Genomic DNA, 19,871 nt, shown 5'->3' with positions numbered 1-19,871 from the left:
GCTTCCTCAAAATCCATATTGTTTGGGCTATAATGCTTAGCCACTCTATGAGATATAATATTAACTTCAACGGGTAAAACTGCAACTTGGCCATATACTAACTCATATGGTGTGGCCCTGGTGCTTTCCCTTTTTGAAGTCCTATAAGCCCACAACACTCTTGGCAATAGATTATGCCAATCCCTTGGATTGTCAATTATCATTTTAGATAAAGTATTCTTAATAATTTTATTTGTAGATTCTACTTGCCCATTTGCTTGGGCATAATAAGGAGAAGAATTCAAGATTTTAACTCCATATGAGTTAACATAAGTCATTACTTCATGACCATTGAACACAGACGCTTGGTCAACTGTAATTGTCTCAGGAATACCAAATCGACAGAAAATATGCTCCTCAATGAAATCAATTACTTGTTTCTGTGCTACACTCTTCAATGGGATAGCTTCTGTCCATTTTGTAAAATAATCCGTCGCCACCATTACATACTCATGCTGTTGAGAAGAATGAGGAACTATTTCTCCAATCATATCAATTGCCCATCCCCTGAAAGGCCATGGTTTAACAATTGATTGTAAAGGAAAAGCTGGAACCCTTTGAATAGGTCCATATTGCTGACATTTCTGACATCCCTTAGCATATGAGATACAATCTTTTCTTATTGTTGGCCAATAATAGCCATATCTTTTGAGTAACCATTTCATTTTCTCTCCAGACTGGTGAGAACCACAAGTTCCCTCATGAACTTCACCCATGACTGTCTTTGCTTGGGACTTACCAATGCACAGCAATAATACTTCATCTGAAGATTTTCTGAATAAATCATTGCCTACTATAACATAGTTTATGGCTCTTTGCTTTATATTTCTGTCTGTTTTCTCCTTTGGGTTCTCTAGAAATTTCCTTATTGGAACCCTCCAATCATCAACCAGATTTATTTCCATAATATCAAAATCATTACTATCTCTTTCAATAGAGAAAGGCAAGAATCTCTTTTGGACCTTTATTAATTTTTCACTTTGCCCTTCTGGAATCCTAATTCCAGAAGCAATTTGTGCCATCTGATTAGCATCACTATTCTCCAATCTATAAACATGTTGTAAATGCACTTCATCAAAATATGTTATTAGAATTTTAACTTTCTATAGTTGTAATTCTAATAGAGGATGATTGCACTTATATTCACCTATTATCTGTCGAATTACCAATTGTGAATCTCCTGCAACATTTAAATACCTAATATTCAATTCTTTTGCAATCTCTAATCCAATAATCAAAGCTTCATACTCAGCTTGATTATTGGTCAGAATCCTATTTTCATCTAACTGAAAAGAAAACTGTAAGAATTCTCCTTTTGGGGATGTAAAAACTACACCTGCTCCAACTCCTCTGTCAGTCTTGGAGCCATCAAATGACAACTTCCATGGTTTTATTTCAACCAAATGTATCTCAAATTCATCCTTTTCTATTAATATGTTAGGATGATTAGTTATGAAGTCAGCTAAGGCTTGCCCTTTTACTGCCTTTTGAGGCATGTACTGTAAATCATATTCTATTAAGGATAATAACCATTTTCCTTGTTTACCTCTTAATATGGGCCTTGTTAACATATATTTGATGATGTCCGTATGTGCAATCACATATACCGTCGATGGTAACATGTAACATCTTAGCTTGGTGGCAGAAAAATATAATGTCAAGCATAGCTTCTCAATAGGCTTGTATTTTATTTCACATTCATTTAATCTCCTACTAAGATAATATATGGCTTGTTCATGGCCATTTTCATTATCTTGAGCCAAAAGACAACCAATCGACTGGTGTCCTGCTGAGATGTATAATTTTAAAGGCTTTCCATTTATTGGTGGCATCAAAACAGGAGGCCTTACCAATGATTGCTTTAAAAACTCAAATGCCTTCTGATGTTCTCCCTCCCATTTAAAATCTTTCTGAGATTTTAACTTTAAGAGTGGGGAAAAAGCAAGAGTTTTTCCAGACAGATTAGAGATAAATCGCCTAAGAAAATTTACCTGTCCTAGAAACTGTTGGAGTTCCTGTTTATTTGTTGGAGGCTGTGCTTCTATTATAGCTTTTGCTTTATCTTTATCAACCTCAATCCCTTTTTTATGAACCAGAAATCCCAAAAAATTTCCAGCAGTAACCCCAAAAGCACATTTCATTGCATTCATTTTCAGCTTATATAGTCTCATTCTTACCAAGACTTGTCTTAAATAGTCTATATGCTCATCAAATGTATTTGATTTTACCACTATATCATCAATATAAACTTCCATAAACCTTCCAATTAGGTCATAAAAAATCACATTCATTGTTCTTTGATAAGTTGCTCCTGCATTCTTTAATCCAAACGCCATAACAATCCATTCGAATAGTCCAATATATCCTGGACATCTAAATGCAGTTTTGTGTGTATCTTCCTCTGCAATGAATATTTGGTTATATCCATAATAACCATCCATAAAGGAAAGAAATCGATGGCCTGCGGTTGCATCCACTAGATGGTCTACAACAGGCATATGATACTCATCTTTTGGTGATGCCGTATTCAAATTCCTAAAATCAATGCATATTCTAACCTTGACATTTTTCTTGATTACAGGAACAATATTTGAAATCCATTCAACATACTTAACAGGCCTAATAAATTTGGCCTTAAATAATCGTTCCATTTCTTTCTTTACTTCTTTTTGAACTTCAGGTGTCATCTGTCTTGGAATCTGTTGATATGGGACAAAATCCTCTTTAATAGGAATTTTATGTTCAACTAGTGATCTATTCAAACCAGGCATATCAGGATAATCCCAAGCAAAGCAATCCTTGAATTCTAATAACAAGTACTTCAAACGATCCTTCATTTCATCAGGTAAAGCAGCACATACATGAAGAATTCTAGGATCTTCCTCTGTTCCTACATTAAAATCCTCTAATGGATCTTTTACTTCTGCTTTATAATCATCAAGCTTAGCAGGAGCAGCTTTAAGATCTTCCATAGCTAATTCCTTAACAGACAAAGGACTATCATCAACTACGCAGTCTGCCCAATTACAAGAAATAGGCTCATCAGCCTCTAATTTCCTAGATACAATGAAAGAAAATAATCTCTTAAAAGTAGCTTTTAAAGTAGCTAACTCTTCATTCACATGACTTAGATTGTCACTGATCATGGGAAACCTTTGATGTAGAACCACTAGACCTTAGTATCATGTTAGGTCTAACAAAATCTCCACTTATTTCTTTAAAACCATCAGTAATGTATTTAAGGAATTGGCTTTCAGTAACACTTATTCCCATCGATTTCACTTCTGAACCTTCCACCTTGATTGGCCATAAGTCTTTATCATAAAGACCTGCTTCCACATTGTTAGTATCTGCTTTAAATGGATGTTTGTCTGCCCAGAAAATTTCCATACCGTCGATATCTTTATCCTCTCCTTGTTTCAGAAATATTAATGCCTGATGTAAAGAAGAGGGAACACACCCATTTATATGAATCCAATCTCTGCCTAACAAGGCATTATAATTGGAAGAAGAATCAATAACAAAGAAAGTAGTATTCATCTTTCTATTTCCAATCTGTAATTGTAAAGAAATCACACCTTTAGCAGGTGAACATCCTCCTGCAAAGTTTCCAACTGTCACTTCTGTTGGAATCAAGTCTGACTCATTTTTATTCAAAATCTTCATCATTTTCGAAGGCAAAATGTTTACTATAGCTCCATTGTCAATCAAAACCTTATTAATAGGTTGCCCATTAATGTGAACCATAATATATAATGGCCTTAAATGCCTGACCAAGGCATTTTCGGGAGCCCTCAAGACAACCACGTCTTTTCCTTTTGTGTCTTTCTCAATTTGAATAGACTTCCTTTTTAAGTCTTCCTCTTGGTCACTTATTTTTACTATGGCATCTGCTTTGTCTTCAACATCCCCTTCTAAGCTTGTGGGTTGATTAGGTTTTGCCTGAAAAGTTTTAGGCAGAACTAAAATCATGTTGCAATAAATTCTGGTAGGGGAAACTGACCCGAATTGGATTGTATCCAATGCTTGACCAAAAGAGGTAGATTTTTGAGAATCTGCTTCATTCTTATCATCTTTGAAATCTTCTTTCATCATGTCTGAATTGTTAACTGACAGAAGATCATCATCTTCATCATCTTCTAACAATACTTGTTGAAATTCTGCCATTTTCTTTTTTAAACTCTTCTTGAATTCTGCCTTTTGCTCCTTAATTGATAGAACAGGAGAAGCACTTGAGCTTTGCCCCCCAAGCCTTTGGGTGACAGCTGGTTTGATTATTTGCCCCCCAGGTTTTTCAGTTTCCTTTACCTGTTGTTTAGGCACTGTTCCAGTTGGTGCATTAGACTCTCTAGTCCATACCATGGGAGCTGCCCGATTTAGAACTGTTCTAGCCTTCATTTCAGGCCACTGTGTTGAATCTATCATCACCTGTTGATCTCTCCTTTCTCTTTCTGAAATCTTCCTTTGTAACCTTCTTTTCTGAGTATTAGTAATGGGCTCAAATTCCCTTACACTTGGGAATTTAGGATGTCTTACTGTATCCCATCCATGATGCTCCATATTTGGTGGAATTACCATTCTCCCTTGATATCCACCTCTGACAAAAGGCATTCTTCCCCTTGATTTCATACCTCTTGGGTAGAAGCCTCTTCCCCTTCCATTCATAAATGAAGGTGGATATATTAGGTCTGTATCTGGTTTCCCTGGTAATGCTGGAATCACAGGATATCCTTTAAATAGGAATGGTCCATCATCTTCCCCATACCATTTGATTGATCCAGAGGGTATAAAAATTCCAGGGTCTTCACCTTCAAAAATTAACTTTGGTCCCACATAGATCTGCAAATCACTACTTCCCATGGTATTGAATCTAATGGAACCTTTAGCATAGGTACCATTGTACTCTTTTTCTGCAATAACCTCTTCCCCTTTCTTGATTTCCTCATCACATCTTAGGCAAAAATAATTCTCAAACTTCTGCCTCATCTGACCTTCCTCTTCTCCTTCCATAATTTCTTTTTCTTCTTGAATCCTTCTTTCAATATGAGATGCCATTTTTCCTTTCTTCATCCTGGCAGTCACCATGTTGACCTCTACCAAGGGAAAAGGGTCAATATCGATCCCCATTACTTCTTTATTTCCCTTAGCGTATTGTAACAGACCTTTCTGGATCAGATCCTGCACACAATTCCGAAATGTAACACAGTTGTTAGTATTGTGTCTGAAAGAGTTATGCCACTTACAATAATCCTTTCCTTTTCTATCCTTTTCAGGAGGGATCATATGCCCTGGTGACAAAGTTAAGAACTTTTGATTAATTAGTTCATCAAATAATTGATCAGCTTTGGACAAATAAAATGAGTATTGTCTAAAATTAGCTTGATTTCTCCTGTTAGGATGAGATGAGGGCATATTTACAGGCTTCTCAGCCTTTGTCAAAGTATCACAAACAATTGGCGTTTTGCCAATTACTTGGGCGACATCAATTTCCACATCACCCTCTATATCTTGATAATAAGTTCCAAGTGATTTGCTTTTCCTGTACTCTCCTTCCATCAGAATAGCCTCATATCCAATGGCTTTGGAAGTAAAATCAAATAAATCTCTAAATTCAGTTCCAGTAAAATGTTTCTTAAAATCATAATCTAACCCTTCCTGGGCTATCTTTACTATTTCAGATTCAGGGATATAAAACTGACACTGATTCCTAATCTTTTTGAATCTGTTCATATAATGTTCAACAGACTCTGAAGGCTTTTGTTTGATTTTAGCCAAGTCTGCTACTGAGATTTCTGGTGCATGCCTAAAGAATTGAGTATGGAACTGTTCTTCCATTTCCCTCCATGAATGAACAGAATTTGGAGGCAAGTTAATAAACCAAGAAAAAGCAGTTCTAGTAAGAGAATGAGGAAACAATTTTAATTTCAGAGCCTCATCTAAATCCGCTTCGCCTATTTGCAGGCAAAATCTTCCAACATGCTCAATTGTTGATTGATTTTCTTCTCCATTAAAAAGAACTAAATCTGGGATTCTATAATGCCTAGGAAAAGGCACATTATCAACCCAATTTGGATATGGTTTTCTAAACATAGGTTTTTCGATTCTCCGTAATCCAGGGCCATACATGTCTTGCATAATATTCGTGAGCTGAGCCCTTAAATAAGGCTCTTGAATTCTTCCAATTTGATTTGGAGGAACAAGAGTTTCAGGCCTAATATCATATCCATATGGATAATCTTGTCTTCTTACGTTTGGTGGATCATACCCATAAAGATTTGGATCACCATTAGCCATACCTGGAATATTCCTATTATCATTCCTAAAAGCATGCGCACTTTGCCCTCCATGGGCATTATTTCCAATGTTCCCAGTCTCTATTCCCATAGGGACAGTAGTTGGTAAATTTTGATAAAAACTCTGGTTTTGACCATTGCTAACATTATTTGGAACTCTATTCATGCCGGAAAAAACAGTTTCAAAAGTTGGATTTTCAAATACCTGTGTAGTAGGTATTTCAGCACTACGGTTAGCATATCCACTGGTCTGTCCAGGGTTAACATTTACGTTAACTGGGACTTCCACCGTTGGTTGATTTTGAACCACTGCTGCCTTAAACATAGCCATCAGAGTTTTGGCTACTTCACTTTCTGGATCATTTAAAATCCTCGCAAATTTTTGAACCAAATCACGTGACTCACTTTCTAGGCCAATTGGTTGGCCTACTTCTGGACTTCTCTGGTCTGGATTTCCAGTATTAACTCCATTTGCCTCACTTCCACCATTAGTGTTGGCAGAATTATTGTCATTGTTGCCATCTGTTGGCAATTGATTCCTAGTCTTTGGTGCCATTACTCACTTCCAAATTAGTAAGTGCCCTCCTTCTAGCGCCAAAATTGTTACCAAAATTCTTGTTTTCTTTCCAATCGACGGAGAATCGACGGGAAACCGTATCGTAAAGCTTGCTGGAATGTGGGTGTGAAAAGTGGAGTTTGGTTCCTTGCCGTATTTCAGGACTTCTTTGGAAACAAACAATGAAGTGGATGAAGTATGGGAGAAGATTAACAAAATGGACTTTATTAACCCTCAAAGTAGAAGAACATCCAATCGAGATGATTGAGTGAACAATTACAAGTTAATTCTACTCCTAGAAAAGAAAAGATAAAGGCCTGATTGGCGTTGTTTGTGTGTCCTTGAAACTGCTACTAACTTGTACTTAAATAGGCCTCCTCACATTACATTTGAATTCAAAACTTTCCCCCCAGAGTGGCAGTTGAAAACTTCTTGAATTCTGATTATGAACTTCCTTCAACTGCCGATCATGCCCACGTTGAGAAAATTATCTCGTTGATTGCGGTTTCCATCCTCTTCAATCGTGGAATCATGGGATCCACGCTCATGTGACACCTGTCACTCGATCGACGGTCCAAAGTGCCATCAGGATACGCCACGTGTAGGTCAATCGATGGACCAGACTGTTTATAATTTCACCATCGATTCACCTCTATTCCGAATCATTAAGTCAAGTCCATTCTATCCTCACATTTGTTCGTATTTACCCTTGCCACGTGTCACCTAATCGACGGGTAAAAATAGAAATCTTAATTGTGGTACAAACAGTACTATGTGATATACATGGAGTATTTGTATGCAGAACAATAAGAAAGAGATATTCCTAATCCAATCCAAGCACCGGGTAAAATTACATATCTATTCACTATTAATTTCGTTGGAACTCTATTGCCAAGAACATCGTACCGAAACGTATTTTGCAAAATACTGTCATTTTTCATTTACACGATAAGATTTTTATAGATTAGATTACTACAAAAGTGTAACTGTTACAGCCTTGAATTTTAATTTATTTTATTAATTAATTTGGCCATTATTTAATTGGGTGTTTTGGTTGGGTCCCAATTAATTATTTTTGATTGCGCTATGGGTATTGTTGACACGATTGTAATCTCTGGAGTATGAGATCGATTGTGGGTAAAATAGTGGTACTAGATGGTAATTCTAAATTTTTGTATTAGGATGGATTGGATTATAAATAAATTTGTTTTGCTATTTAACCATCTAAATTCTATTTAACTACTTAGCTATAATTTAGGGTTCAACGTGTGTTAGGTGGGTAGTTTTGAAAAGTCATTTTTAAGGAGATATATACACGGAGTAGGGTTATATTTGAAGAGAACGTTTGAGATAGGAAGTCTGAGTAGAGAACTTTGCGTGAGAAAGAGAAGACGCAGTCAAGGGTTCGGTTCGTTGGTGATCGATTGGGTAAGCAATTCTTGTTCTTTTTCCATTCTTTGTCGTTCATAGATTTGTCTTTTGGAAGGTATATATACAACAATGGAGTTACTGAGAGAAGTTAATTGAGTTCTGTTATTTTGGCACCAACTGTCTTCTTTATACGCTATTGAAAAATGGGGTAGTGAAGGTGTTTTTGTGTGATGTGGGCATTGTGCATGGCGGTGTGGCGTGGAATATTGGCTAAGTGTGGGACTGTGGATTTGATAATAACGGTGGTAGAAGGAATCAAATGGCCTTTGTGCTTTGATTTTGTGTTTGTGAGTACATGTGGCATATACATAAATTAGGAGCAGACAATTGATTTTTGGAAGGGAAACAGGTGGTATCAAGGATTTGCTCCTGGAGTTCGTAGGAGGATTTTTGGTGGTGGAAATTAGGATTAAGTTAGGTTTATTTAAACAGTAGGTGGTATCTGTATATATTTTCGTAGTGTATATTTGGATGGATAGTCATTTCGTGCTTGTTATTTTGTACAGGTTAGCCTCTTTTTGCGTCGTTTGATCGCATTAATACTTTTTGGACCCAGGTGAGTGGTTAAGCGTGTTACGTATTTTCGAACTTTCCCGTGTCCCTTAAATTGTTGTTTTGGAAAATTTATTATTGAAATTGAAAACACATATAGTTTATATTCGATTATATTAAATTGGCATGCAGTATCGGCGAAACCATTTGTTGATCGAATAATCTTTTGGTGAGAACTTTGTGGATATTGATGGGAACATATTTTGGAAGTCCAGGGAAATTAATCCTCTGTGTGCGGGTGACTCTGGCCATTAGGGAAGAGACTGGATTAGGCCGGTGACCCTAATGCTCAACGGTTGTTATTGACCGGATCATTCTTAGGGAAAAGTTCTACGGAGCTGTTTACTCGTGGTGACTCTAAGTTACGATATTGGATCCAATTATGAGACATTTATTCACTGACACTTGGTACTATTGATTTTGGTTGTGGTTCCCCATTGTTGTCGGAGATTGGATTGAGAACACCATTAAGATTTGTCCGATGAATCATTTATTGGATTAATTGATTATTTTATTGTTTACCTTTATGCCAAATTTATATTGACATGGTAAATTATTTTAATCCATGTGTCAGAACTTTATTCTAATATACATGCTTTGCTACTCACTGAGTTCATCAGCTGATGGATTTATTCCAATCTCTTTTTCAGGCAAGTTGGGAAGTTAGGTAAGGACTCTGCCGGCATCTCGGGAATTTCGTTTGTTGACCTCTTTAGGGTGTCTCATTTATTTTATTTTATTTTATTTTAATAATCGCTTCCGCATTCGAAACATTTGCCAAAAAAATGGATTCTTTTTATTATGGTTGGATCAGTGGATGTTGGTTGTTTCATGGGATGTTTGTGCCCCATGCTTTTTGTTGAACTTAAATGGTTGGAGTTGTTTTTAATATAAAAAAAAAAGTGGTTGGCTGTTTAGTAGTTCTTTGCTTTGGAATTTAATTAAATTTTTTTTTAGGCTGCATGTTCTATGAGCTTTGGTCTTGTGATTTATGGCCGGTCACTTCTCATTTTGAGGTGTGACAGTAACACTGTTTCATCAGCCCAAACCCACAACTTTACCATCAAAAATCAATCAGAATAGACAGCCTTAACCTCAGGGTCTTCCAAATCTATACAGTTGCTTACTCAAGTTTTCTTATTTGATTTGGGTGTTGCTAAATACAATTGCGAATTTACTACATGTAGCTAATTCATAAAAAAAAAATTTTGAATTCCCTTTTGTGAATTGATTACATGTAGTAAATTCGCAGTTGTATTTAATCGGGCCCTTTGGTTTTTCACCAACAACAAATGACAGTTCTCTCAACGATCAACATGAGCAATTACACGTTGGCCGGCCTGCCATTTTTGAAAGTCAACCGTTGAGTTTTCTTTGCTCAAAGTCAACCGTTGAGTTTTCTTATTTGAGTTTTCTTTGTTCAAAGTCAACCGTTGGAATATGGTGATTGGTGGAGGAGGACTTGGAAGTGTAGCTTACTTTTCAATTTTCATGTTCCACGTCGGTCATTGCCATCCTTTTAGAGCATCTCCAATCTAATACTCTATTTGAGAATATTAAAATATTCTATTTTATTCATAAAGTGATTTTAGAGGAAATTACTATTCCTATATTTACTCCAACCACAAACCTTCTATTTTTTCCTCTAAATTTTTTCTCCAAAATTAACCTCTACCAATTCCCTCCAAAATCACCCTCCAAAAATTCCCTCCAAAATTAACCTTTGCCACAGCAAAATTAACCTTTGCCACAGCAAAACAAGTTCCCCTCCTATTTTTTACTCCAGTTTTGTAGACCCCATGGCTTCCACTACATTTCCCCCTCCCTCCCATTTGTTGAAGTTAATGTTGCTGTAGAAGTTAATGTTGTAGAACCTGTGAAATGTACTCGAAGTTAAGCACAAGTCCTGTGGAATTAAGTTGATGTTGTAGAAGTGTAGATAGTGTTAAAAGGTTGACATAAACGTGCAAGGATGAAAAGATATAGTTGACATAAACAAAAGCTCATAAGAATACAAATGCCATTTTAAAAGGTGAATAGTGTTATAGAGGGGATCCTCCATATTTTCTCCCATCCTCTAAATATGGAGGATCAAAATCCTATCCTCTCAAATAAAAAAGGCTTGAGAGGATGGATTGGAGGAGTTCCATACTCTCAAATGGAGGAATAGAGCATGGGTTGGAGATGCTCTTAGTATTGTGGATCTGAATAGTTCATTTCGCATTGTGGATCTGAACCGTCCATTTCTTTTTCATATTTCATCTCATGGAACACTTTCATGTACCGTATCAATCCCATTTTTTTGAGAAAATATTAGAATACATGTGTTCTATGATAACCAACATGAAATTCAGATTCACAGTGCTGTTAATACGTACATAGCTGGCAATGACCAAGACATCTCTCAAATATAAAAACAAGCTCAACTTCATATCCTACCCTTTATAAAATACCCCTTCTCTTCTATTCACATCGTCCCTTCTTTTGTATTCTCCTTCTAATTGTTCACCAAGAATTTCTCTCTTCAAATCTCAATTTCTTCCTTCTGATTGTAATCACAAAACCCCTCTTCTTGTATTTCCTAGCAAAAAATATAAGAAAAAAAAAATCACAACACCCCTCCTCTTGTATTCCCTTTGCTAATTATTCACCAAGCATTTCTTTCTTCAATTCCCAATTTCTGTTTTCATAACAAAAACATGGTCGAGGCTATGCTCATCCCTGCAGCAAATGGAATCCTGACTTTGCTTTCCCTAGTAACCAAGCAGATTGACAACCCGATTAAACCAGCATGGGGTTTCAAGGAAGACCTCGAAAAGCTCCGCGAAAGGTTAGAAATCATTCAGGCCTTGTTATATGATGCTGAGAAGAAGAAAATAACCTCACAAACTATGATGGCGTGGCTAAAGAAACTCAAGACTGCAATCTGCGATGCTGAGAATGTGCTAGATGAATTGGCCTATGAAGATCTTCGAGAAAAGATTGAGGTACAAAACCAGATGAGGAACAAGGTGAGCAATTTATTCTCCCTCTCTAATCCATTGGCGTTTCGTTTCAAGATGGCTAATAAGGTCAGTAACATCAATAAACTGTTAGACAGAATTAGTAAAACAGCAAATGATGTTGGTCTTAAACCAGCTGAGCAACTCAATGATGCTATTTTTGAACCTAGGGTACTCAGGACGAGTCTACCTTTTATAGGTGATACAGAAGTTGTGGGGAGGGATGGTGATGTTTCGGCAGTGGTAGAGATGTTACTACGCTCTGACATAGAAGGTGAGTTACCTGTCACTACCATTGTAGGAATGGCTGGGCTAGGAAAGACAACTCTAGCTCAGGTAATTTACAAAAAAGTGGAAGTTTTGAATAGTTTCGGAGAGAGAATGTGGATTTGTGTCTCTGATGATTTCAAGGTAGTAAGACTTTTGAATGAGATGGTGCAATCTCTTACTGGAGATAAATCTGAGACACCAAACATTGAAGGAGTAGTGAGAAAGCTTACAAAAATACTTAATGGGAAAAAGTACTTGCTTGTATTAGATGATGTTTGGAATACAAATCCAGATTTATGGGTAAACTTGAGAAATTCTTTGATAGGAATAGGTGGCTCTAAGGAAAGCAGGATTTTGGTTACTACCCGTAGTATGGATGTCGTATCAGCAATGCGAACATCCCCATCTTGCACCCATCAGTTGACGACACTATCGGAAGCTAATTGTTTGGCAATGTTTAGGAAAAGAACATTTGCCAGTGGTGGACCAAAAGAAAGTCAAACTTTATTGGATATTGGTAGAAGAATGGTAGAAAAGTGTAAGGGTGTTCCATTAGCCATAAATTCATTAGGAGGTCTACTGTACTCGAAGCAAAATGAACAAGAATGGGAGTCCATCGAGGAGAGTGACACATGGAGTTTACTGGAAGATGAAGAGGGAATTTTTTCAGTATTGAGGCTTAGTTTTGACCATTTAACGTCACCATCTTTGAAACAATCGTTTGCATATTGTTCTATTTTCCCAAAGGACCATGTCATTATCAAGGATGAGTTAATTCAACTTTGGATGGGTCTAGGATATCTTAAACCTTCTTCAAAAAGAAAGGTGGAAATGGAAGAGTTAGGCAATGAGTATTTTCATACCTTGTTGCGCAATTCATTACTCCAGGAAGTGAAATTTGATGAGTACGACAATATCACAAGTTGCAAGATGCATGATCTTGTTCATGATCTTGCACTCCATGTCTCACAAGGTACATGTTTAACTTTGGAAATTAGTGAGGTGAAGAATTATCCCGATGTTCAACATCTGTCATTGGCTTTTACAAAAAAAACACGGTTAGATATATCAGAAGAAAATGTTAAAAAACTACGGACGCTATTTTTAAAAGGACATCTTCCCCAGGACACCAAAGATTTAAAGTGCATTCGTGCCTTGCGTTTAGGAGGATCTTATGTGAAAGACGAATATTCTTTTACGGATTATTTTATGTTAGAAAACTCTTGTGTGGAAGAGTTGCCTAGTTCAATATGCAAGTCCATACATTTAAGGTTTCTTAACCTCACTGAGACTTCTATTATGAAAGTCACAAATTTTATCACCAAACTCTACAATTTAGAAACATTGAAACTACCAAAGAATGTGAAAGAGCTTCCAAAAGATTTCCACAATATGGTTAGCTTGAGACATTTCTATCTTGAAGACAACGATCGAAATAGGAAATTGATGCCAATGAAGATAGGGCAGTTGACATCTTTGCAAACATTACCATTCTTTGTTGTGGGTGAGAAGAGTGGCCATAGAATTGAAGAGTTGGGTAGCTTAAGCAAGCTAAGAGGTAAATTACATGTTTACGATCTACAGCACGTGAAAGACAAGGAAGAAGCAGAGAAGGCTCAAATATTTGGAAAATCACACATTCAAGAGTTGCAATATCACTGGGACGAAAACCTCGAAGAGTCCGACAATAACCATGGGGATGTGTTGGAAGGACTTAAACCTCACCAAAATGTTAAGGGACTAATTATTCAAAATTTTGGAGGAAGACGATGGGTGTCGTGGATGAGTAGCGATGCCTACTCGCTTAAAAAACTGGTGAAGATTGAGCTAAGAGATTGTATGTTGTGTGAGCAAGTTCCAGCGCTCGGACACCTTCTGCATCTTGCGATTTTAAAAATGAGTGGCTTGAATAACTTGAAGCGTATTGGTCCCGAATTTTATGGACAGGACAAATGGATTATCGACAATTGCTGTAGTAGTGGGGAAGCAGCTGCAGGAGTATTTCTAACATTGAGGGAATTACAACTTGTTGATATGCCTCAGCTAGAAGAATGGTCAGACGTATCGTCATTGCTCGCTTTTGCCACGAGTATGATAGACTCCTTCCCTCGTCTCAAGAAATTAGAAATCAGCAATTGTCCCAAGTTGATAACCATTCCAGGTCAGTTGTTACCATTCGGTAGTTACTTATTACATTTTTTTTTTCATTTTCACCATAATTACCATTAAATGAGGTATAGACAATCCCTGCTCCAACAGGAAGATGTGGATCACGAGAACATTGCCACTTTAGGCTCTATTTGTGTCGACCAAAAAAATATTTTTACGTAAAAAAATATTCATGTGAACTAATTGTGTGAATTTTACTTTGCGTTGTTTAGGTGCATGCCATAAAATTAAGTGGCAACAGAAATCATCTAAAATTTATGGAAAAAGATTGGTGTTAATCTAAAGAAAAGATTGAGGTCCAAGTAGGTCTAGGATTAACAAACTAGTTCGTCCTTAAGATGGAAGGACGTAATTTAACTACAATATCTGCTTCATAATCATTTTCCTTTAGTGGAGGTAAAATATTTTACCTTTAAAAATAGTCTACAAGAAGTTTATGCACCAAACACCTGAAATTGATAAAAATATTTTGCAAAAAATATTTTTAGTCCAAACAAACAAAAGCCGTAATTGAAGATTGAAAAAGAAGCTGAGAATCCCCAACGGCCTATTTGGAACTTTGGAAAATGAGGGAAGAGATATAGAAAATAATTAAAACAAAAAAAGAAAGGAAAATTTCATTATACTAGACTGAGCATAATTTTGTTCACCCTCCTTTAAAGAGGGTGAATATTACCTTTCCTGTAATTGGTGAAAATTGTGTAGAGTTAGTTTGTAGTGAGACCCACACAATTTTGTTCACCATTTTTAAAGGTGGATAATGTTCACCCTTGTTACTCCATGTTCCTAACAAAGAAAGATATGGCAATAGTAGAAATAGATGGGCTGAGTTATTTACCAAACCAGCTGGAAAACCTAGGATTTCTTTAGAAGTTTGAAATTTGTGTATATCATTACTATAACCTGATGGCTCCAATTGACAAAACAAAAGCAGCGTTCAAGGGCTCGACGTCCCTTCAACAACTTTCAATTGTAAAGTGCGATGAGTTGATGTGTTTGCAAGGAGGGCTGCTCCAACCAACCCTTGAAGAGATAGAAATATGGCGGTGTCGAAAGTTAAAAACGCTCAATGCAATTGACGAAACAGAAGCAACATTCAACGGCTCGACGTACCTTCAACGACTTTCGATTGACGATTGCCCGGAGTTGATGTGTTTACCGAAAGAGCTACTACAACCAACCCTTGTAAAATTACTCCTATGTGATTGTCCAAAGTTAAAGACATCCAATCCAGATGCATTACGCTGCCTCACATCCCTCAAGAAGTTGCTTATTAAATCCTGTCCAAATTGGGGGAGTTATTGGGAGGAGGGGCTGTTTTGCACCACCAGCCTTCAATCATTGACTATAGGTATATTCGGAGAGGAGTACAGATATTTCCCGTGGCCCACCAGCCGTCAATCATTGACTATACGTATATTCGGAGAGGAGTACAGATATTTCCCGTGGCCCTCCAGCCTTCAATCATTGACTACACGTATATTCGGAGAGGAGTACAGATATTTCCCGTGGCCCTCCACAAGTGCTGCATCACCACCATCGAGCCATCTCACCTCCCTGGAGTCTCTATATTTATTTGGATGGCCAGAGATCAAGTCCCTGCCTGATCAACTTAAGCACCTCCCTGCCTTGAGAAATTTGTATATAGTGAACTTCAGTGGGTTGGAATCTCTGCCAGAGTGCCTGGGTAATCTTTTGTCTCTTGAAAAATTGTATATACGTGGGTGCCCCCCTCTTGAGAAAAGATGCAAAATGGGAATCGACGAAGAATGGTGCAAGATTGCTCATATTCCAGAGATTCGAATAGGTAACTTATTCTTCGAATTGCATGTTTCATTGACTCTCTCTCTCTCTCTCTCTCTCTCTCTCTCTCTCTAATTACTCACATGGGTCGTGTGTCTCTGTGTGGCTTGCCCAGCATGTACATGAAATAATCCATGGAAAATTTTATCTAACCTAATTCTTTTGTGTGATTATTGGGCCTTCACATTCACAGGATTCGGAGTCGGATTCGATTAGTCACCCGCCAATCATGTAATTTCAGACTGCTTACTCTCTTACGGCCTGTTTGGATGCAGGGAAAGAATTGGAGGTATTAGTTAATAAGGGGATAAGATAGTAGGGGGTATTAGTTAATAAGGGATAACCCACATTAATGTGATGTTTACAGCGGAAGGATTAAATAGTAGGTTATTTGGATCAGGTATTAGAGAAGAGGGATTAAATAATACTTAGTTTGGATGGAGAATTAATAGGAGTATGAGGAAGGGTAGATGATATAAAAAGCTATCAAATGACCCTTTTGCCCTTGTATGGTATTAAGTTAGATTAGTCATTAAATTAAATATAAAATTGCAAAATTTAATAAATTTAATTACTTTTTCATTATTAAACAATAATAATTTAGTTTACTAATTAACTAATTAATTTAATAAGTATAAAAAATTAAAAATCATTTTTAAATCATTTTTTTAATTTCATTTTTTAGTGGGAAAATTTTAATTCCCTTCTTTAATTTAGATTTTATAAATTTAATAAAAAATATGTATTTTAGTACTCCTTTCGTCCCAAATTAATTGTCTCTCATTCTATTCTAACCGGCTAAAAAATGAGTTATATCTTTAAATTAGGACGAAGGGAGTAATTGATTATGACTAGGGGATATGAGAGCACATGGTCATACATGTACATAATAATTTTTCTTGGCTGCTAATTTTGCCACTCCATTTTTTGTTAACGCCACTCCCCTGCAAGTATATTTTTGCACCAAATTACACTTGCAGGGCAGTTGCGTTAACAAAAAATGGAGTGGCAAAATCATTTCCCTTTTTCTTTTCTTTTTCCCCTCTCTTATCACTTCCAGGCAGCGTTGCACATGATAATTTTTCCTTTCTTTTTCACTCGTTCTTGTCACTTCCAGGCAGCGTTTGAGAGAGAGAGAGAGAGAGAGAGAGAGAGAGAGAGAGAGAAGAAGAAGAAGAAGAAGAAGAAGAAGAAGAAGAGGAAAGAGGAAGAGGCAGAGAAGAAGAATAAGAAGAACGACGACAATCCCTTTCTTTGATCCCGGCTGAACGTCACAGGTTTGATCTCCAATCTGCTGGTGTTCCTCTTCTTCTTCTTTCTGTTTCACTGTCTGTTGTAACAGACGAAAACCCAGGCGGGTTGGGGGTTGTGGGAGGGGATTAAGAGGGGTAAAATCGTCCAAGAAGGAGGGGGATTGGGGGGATAATTTATGGATACCTCAAACCCTGTCCGAAAATAATACCCCCCATTGCCCTATTCTCCGGTCTTACACAACAAAGGGGATAAACGAAGACCCCTGGTTTTGGCTTCCCAAACCAGGGCTTAGAGATGGGCCCAAGTCTAAGAGAGGGGTGATAACTAATCCCCCTTCCTTCTCCTACATCCAAGGGACCCCTTACGGCCCGTTTGGATGCGGGAAAAGAATTGGGGTATTAGTTAATAAGGGGGATAAGATAGTAGGAGGTATTAGTTAATAAGGGATGATCCACATTGATGTGATGTTTATGAAGGGGGATTAAATAGTAGGTTGTTTGGATGAAGTATTAGAGAATGGGGAATAAATAGTACGTCATTTGGATGAAGGATTAATAGGGGGTATAAGGAAGGGTGGATGATGTAAAAAGCTGTCAAATGACTGTTTTACCCTAGTGCAGTCCCAAACTTTATTATGTATTACGTTATATATATAATTGCAAATATAATTAATCTTTCACAATTTAAGCCGTAATATTTATTTTTACCAACAAATTAACTAATTTAATAATATGAAAAAATAAAAAATTCTGTTTTTATTTTAAAATATTCGGTTATTTAAAAAAAATTGGTTATTTTTTTTTTAAAACTACATTGAGCAAACTCCTTTGTTTAAGCAATCTATTTTCTATGATGTATTTTTTTCATGTAAATTCTATGTGTTTTGGTAAATGTAGTGCGTCTGATATCCTTTTTAAAACCTTTAATCATCAACTTCTTCTCCCTGATACCAACGGACTACTAGGATTTTTAAAAATCCTCCACGCCATTTTAGCAAGCAAAGCCTGATTTAGACAAGCTAGATCACACAACCCTAACCCACCAACATCAAATTTTCCAACTCTGCCAAACCATCCAAAAACAACTGGATACCACCTTCTTAACTTTATTTAAAAAGTAAACCGGAGCACGGAACACCGATAATAAGTAATTTGGCATGATGAACAAAACATGCTTTGCTTTCATAAGCTTTTGGTATATTTTGGTCTACATAATACAATCTTAATTTCCAAATTCTCGAAATTATACTTACAATTTCATTCCGAATCGAATAAATGTGCCAGCAAAATACAACATACGAAACCTACAAAAAAATTACAATGCTCTTCATCTTCTTGGTCTTCCTTTGCTTCTTTTTCTTGTGGGACTCGGTGGCGTGCTTGGATACGTGTCAAACACTTGTTAATATTTGGCTCAGATAATTTGTAAGTTTATAGACCACTTTTTTAAGAACAAGTAGGTTGCAACATTAGTTACCAATTTGACCTTCTAATGTTACCTTGCCTAAGTCCTCAAAGCGTCTTGTAAAAATTTATCATCATAGCCACAAAAATCTGGAAAAGGGCCCGATTGGATGTTGCAACCACAATCTTGGACACAGTAGAAATACAGTTTCAACACATCTTGGACATAGCAGAGGATGGACAGAGGTCGGACACAGCAGTAACACAAAAAAACTGAACTAAAACAACATCCAATCTTCATTAAAACTGCATTTTGGACACACACAAACACACACACAGGAACAGCCACCAAACTCTGGACAAACTGCACAAAAACAGCATGCTACCAAACTCTGGACACACACACACACACACTTGGCTCAGCTTATAAGACATCATAGCCACCAAATTCTTTCTGCATTTCCATAAAAGCATGGTAACTTAGGAAAATAGCATTCTGTTTTTGTGCAGTTTGTCCCCAGAATACGACAAACTACACAATGGGATAAGTTTTGACCCCAGAATACGACCCTAGGCCCCTCCCTTTAGAAACACCAGCAACCAACATGGCAAACACAAATGTTACAGGTAGCCAAAATCAGAAAGCCAAAGCAAATAGTGGCTGCCATGAATTTTTTCTGCACTTTGCACCTGCGCGCGCGCGCACGCACACACACAGCACCACACACTGTCCAGTGGCCAACAATTTGCACAAACCAAGCACAACACACAAACTGCCACCAAGCTAAGTGCAGAAAATTGCCAGCTACGCGCGCGCGCGCACACACACACACGGTCTTTCAATGGCTTAATCTTGCAAAAAATTAGCATATGGGCTCAGACAATGGAAGTTAATCATAAGGGCACTCATTGGCTGCAACTAATGTTACCCCGCCAATGTATCTACCTCAATTAACAAATTAATTGACTCATCATTGCCCTTGTTAGCCACACATTACTTGCCAAAACCTGTTAGGGAAAGATGCATTCATCACATGAACAAACCAAATTTGGTTGATTAATGACTAAAATGTGGGCCACTCTATTTGGCCCATAGATT

At 37.1% G+C, this 19,871-nt stretch overlaps 1 protein-coding gene across 2 annotated transcripts in view; it reads left to right on the top strand.

The window, feature by feature from the left end:
• The window catches only part of LOC131301997 (putative disease resistance RPP13-like protein 1), a 40,306-nt gene extending 24,342 nt beyond the window's left edge, over nucleotides 1-15,964 (top strand). Inside the window, exons 2-5 of one of the 2 annotated variants that reach the window (XM_058328548.1) lie at nucleotides 11,702-11,882; nucleotides 13,728-14,304; nucleotides 15,247-15,679; nucleotides 15,802-15,964. In XM_058328548.1, the coding sequence (XP_058184531.1) occupies nucleotides 11,702-11,882; nucleotides 13,728-14,304; nucleotides 15,247-15,679; nucleotides 15,802-15,919 (1,309 nt within the window). In that variant the 3' untranslated portion in view covers nucleotides 15,920-15,964. Of the gene's footprint in view, nucleotides 1-11,701; nucleotides 11,883-13,727; nucleotides 14,305-15,243; nucleotides 15,680-15,801 lie in introns of both variants that reach the window. The other variant, XM_058328547.1, reaches the window with a different exon arrangement.
• The last annotated feature ends 3,907 nt before the right edge of the window (nucleotides 15,965-19,871 follow it).

This window comes from Rhododendron vialii, chromosome 9a (assembly GCF_030253575.1).
Source record: "Rhododendron vialii isolate Sample 1 chromosome 9a, ASM3025357v1".
Classification (NCBI taxonomy): domain Eukaryota; kingdom Viridiplantae; phylum Streptophyta; class Magnoliopsida; order Ericales; family Ericaceae; genus Rhododendron; species Rhododendron vialii.
Note: the sequence above shows the minus strand (reverse complement) of the source record. Positions and strands in the feature narration are given on the sequence as shown.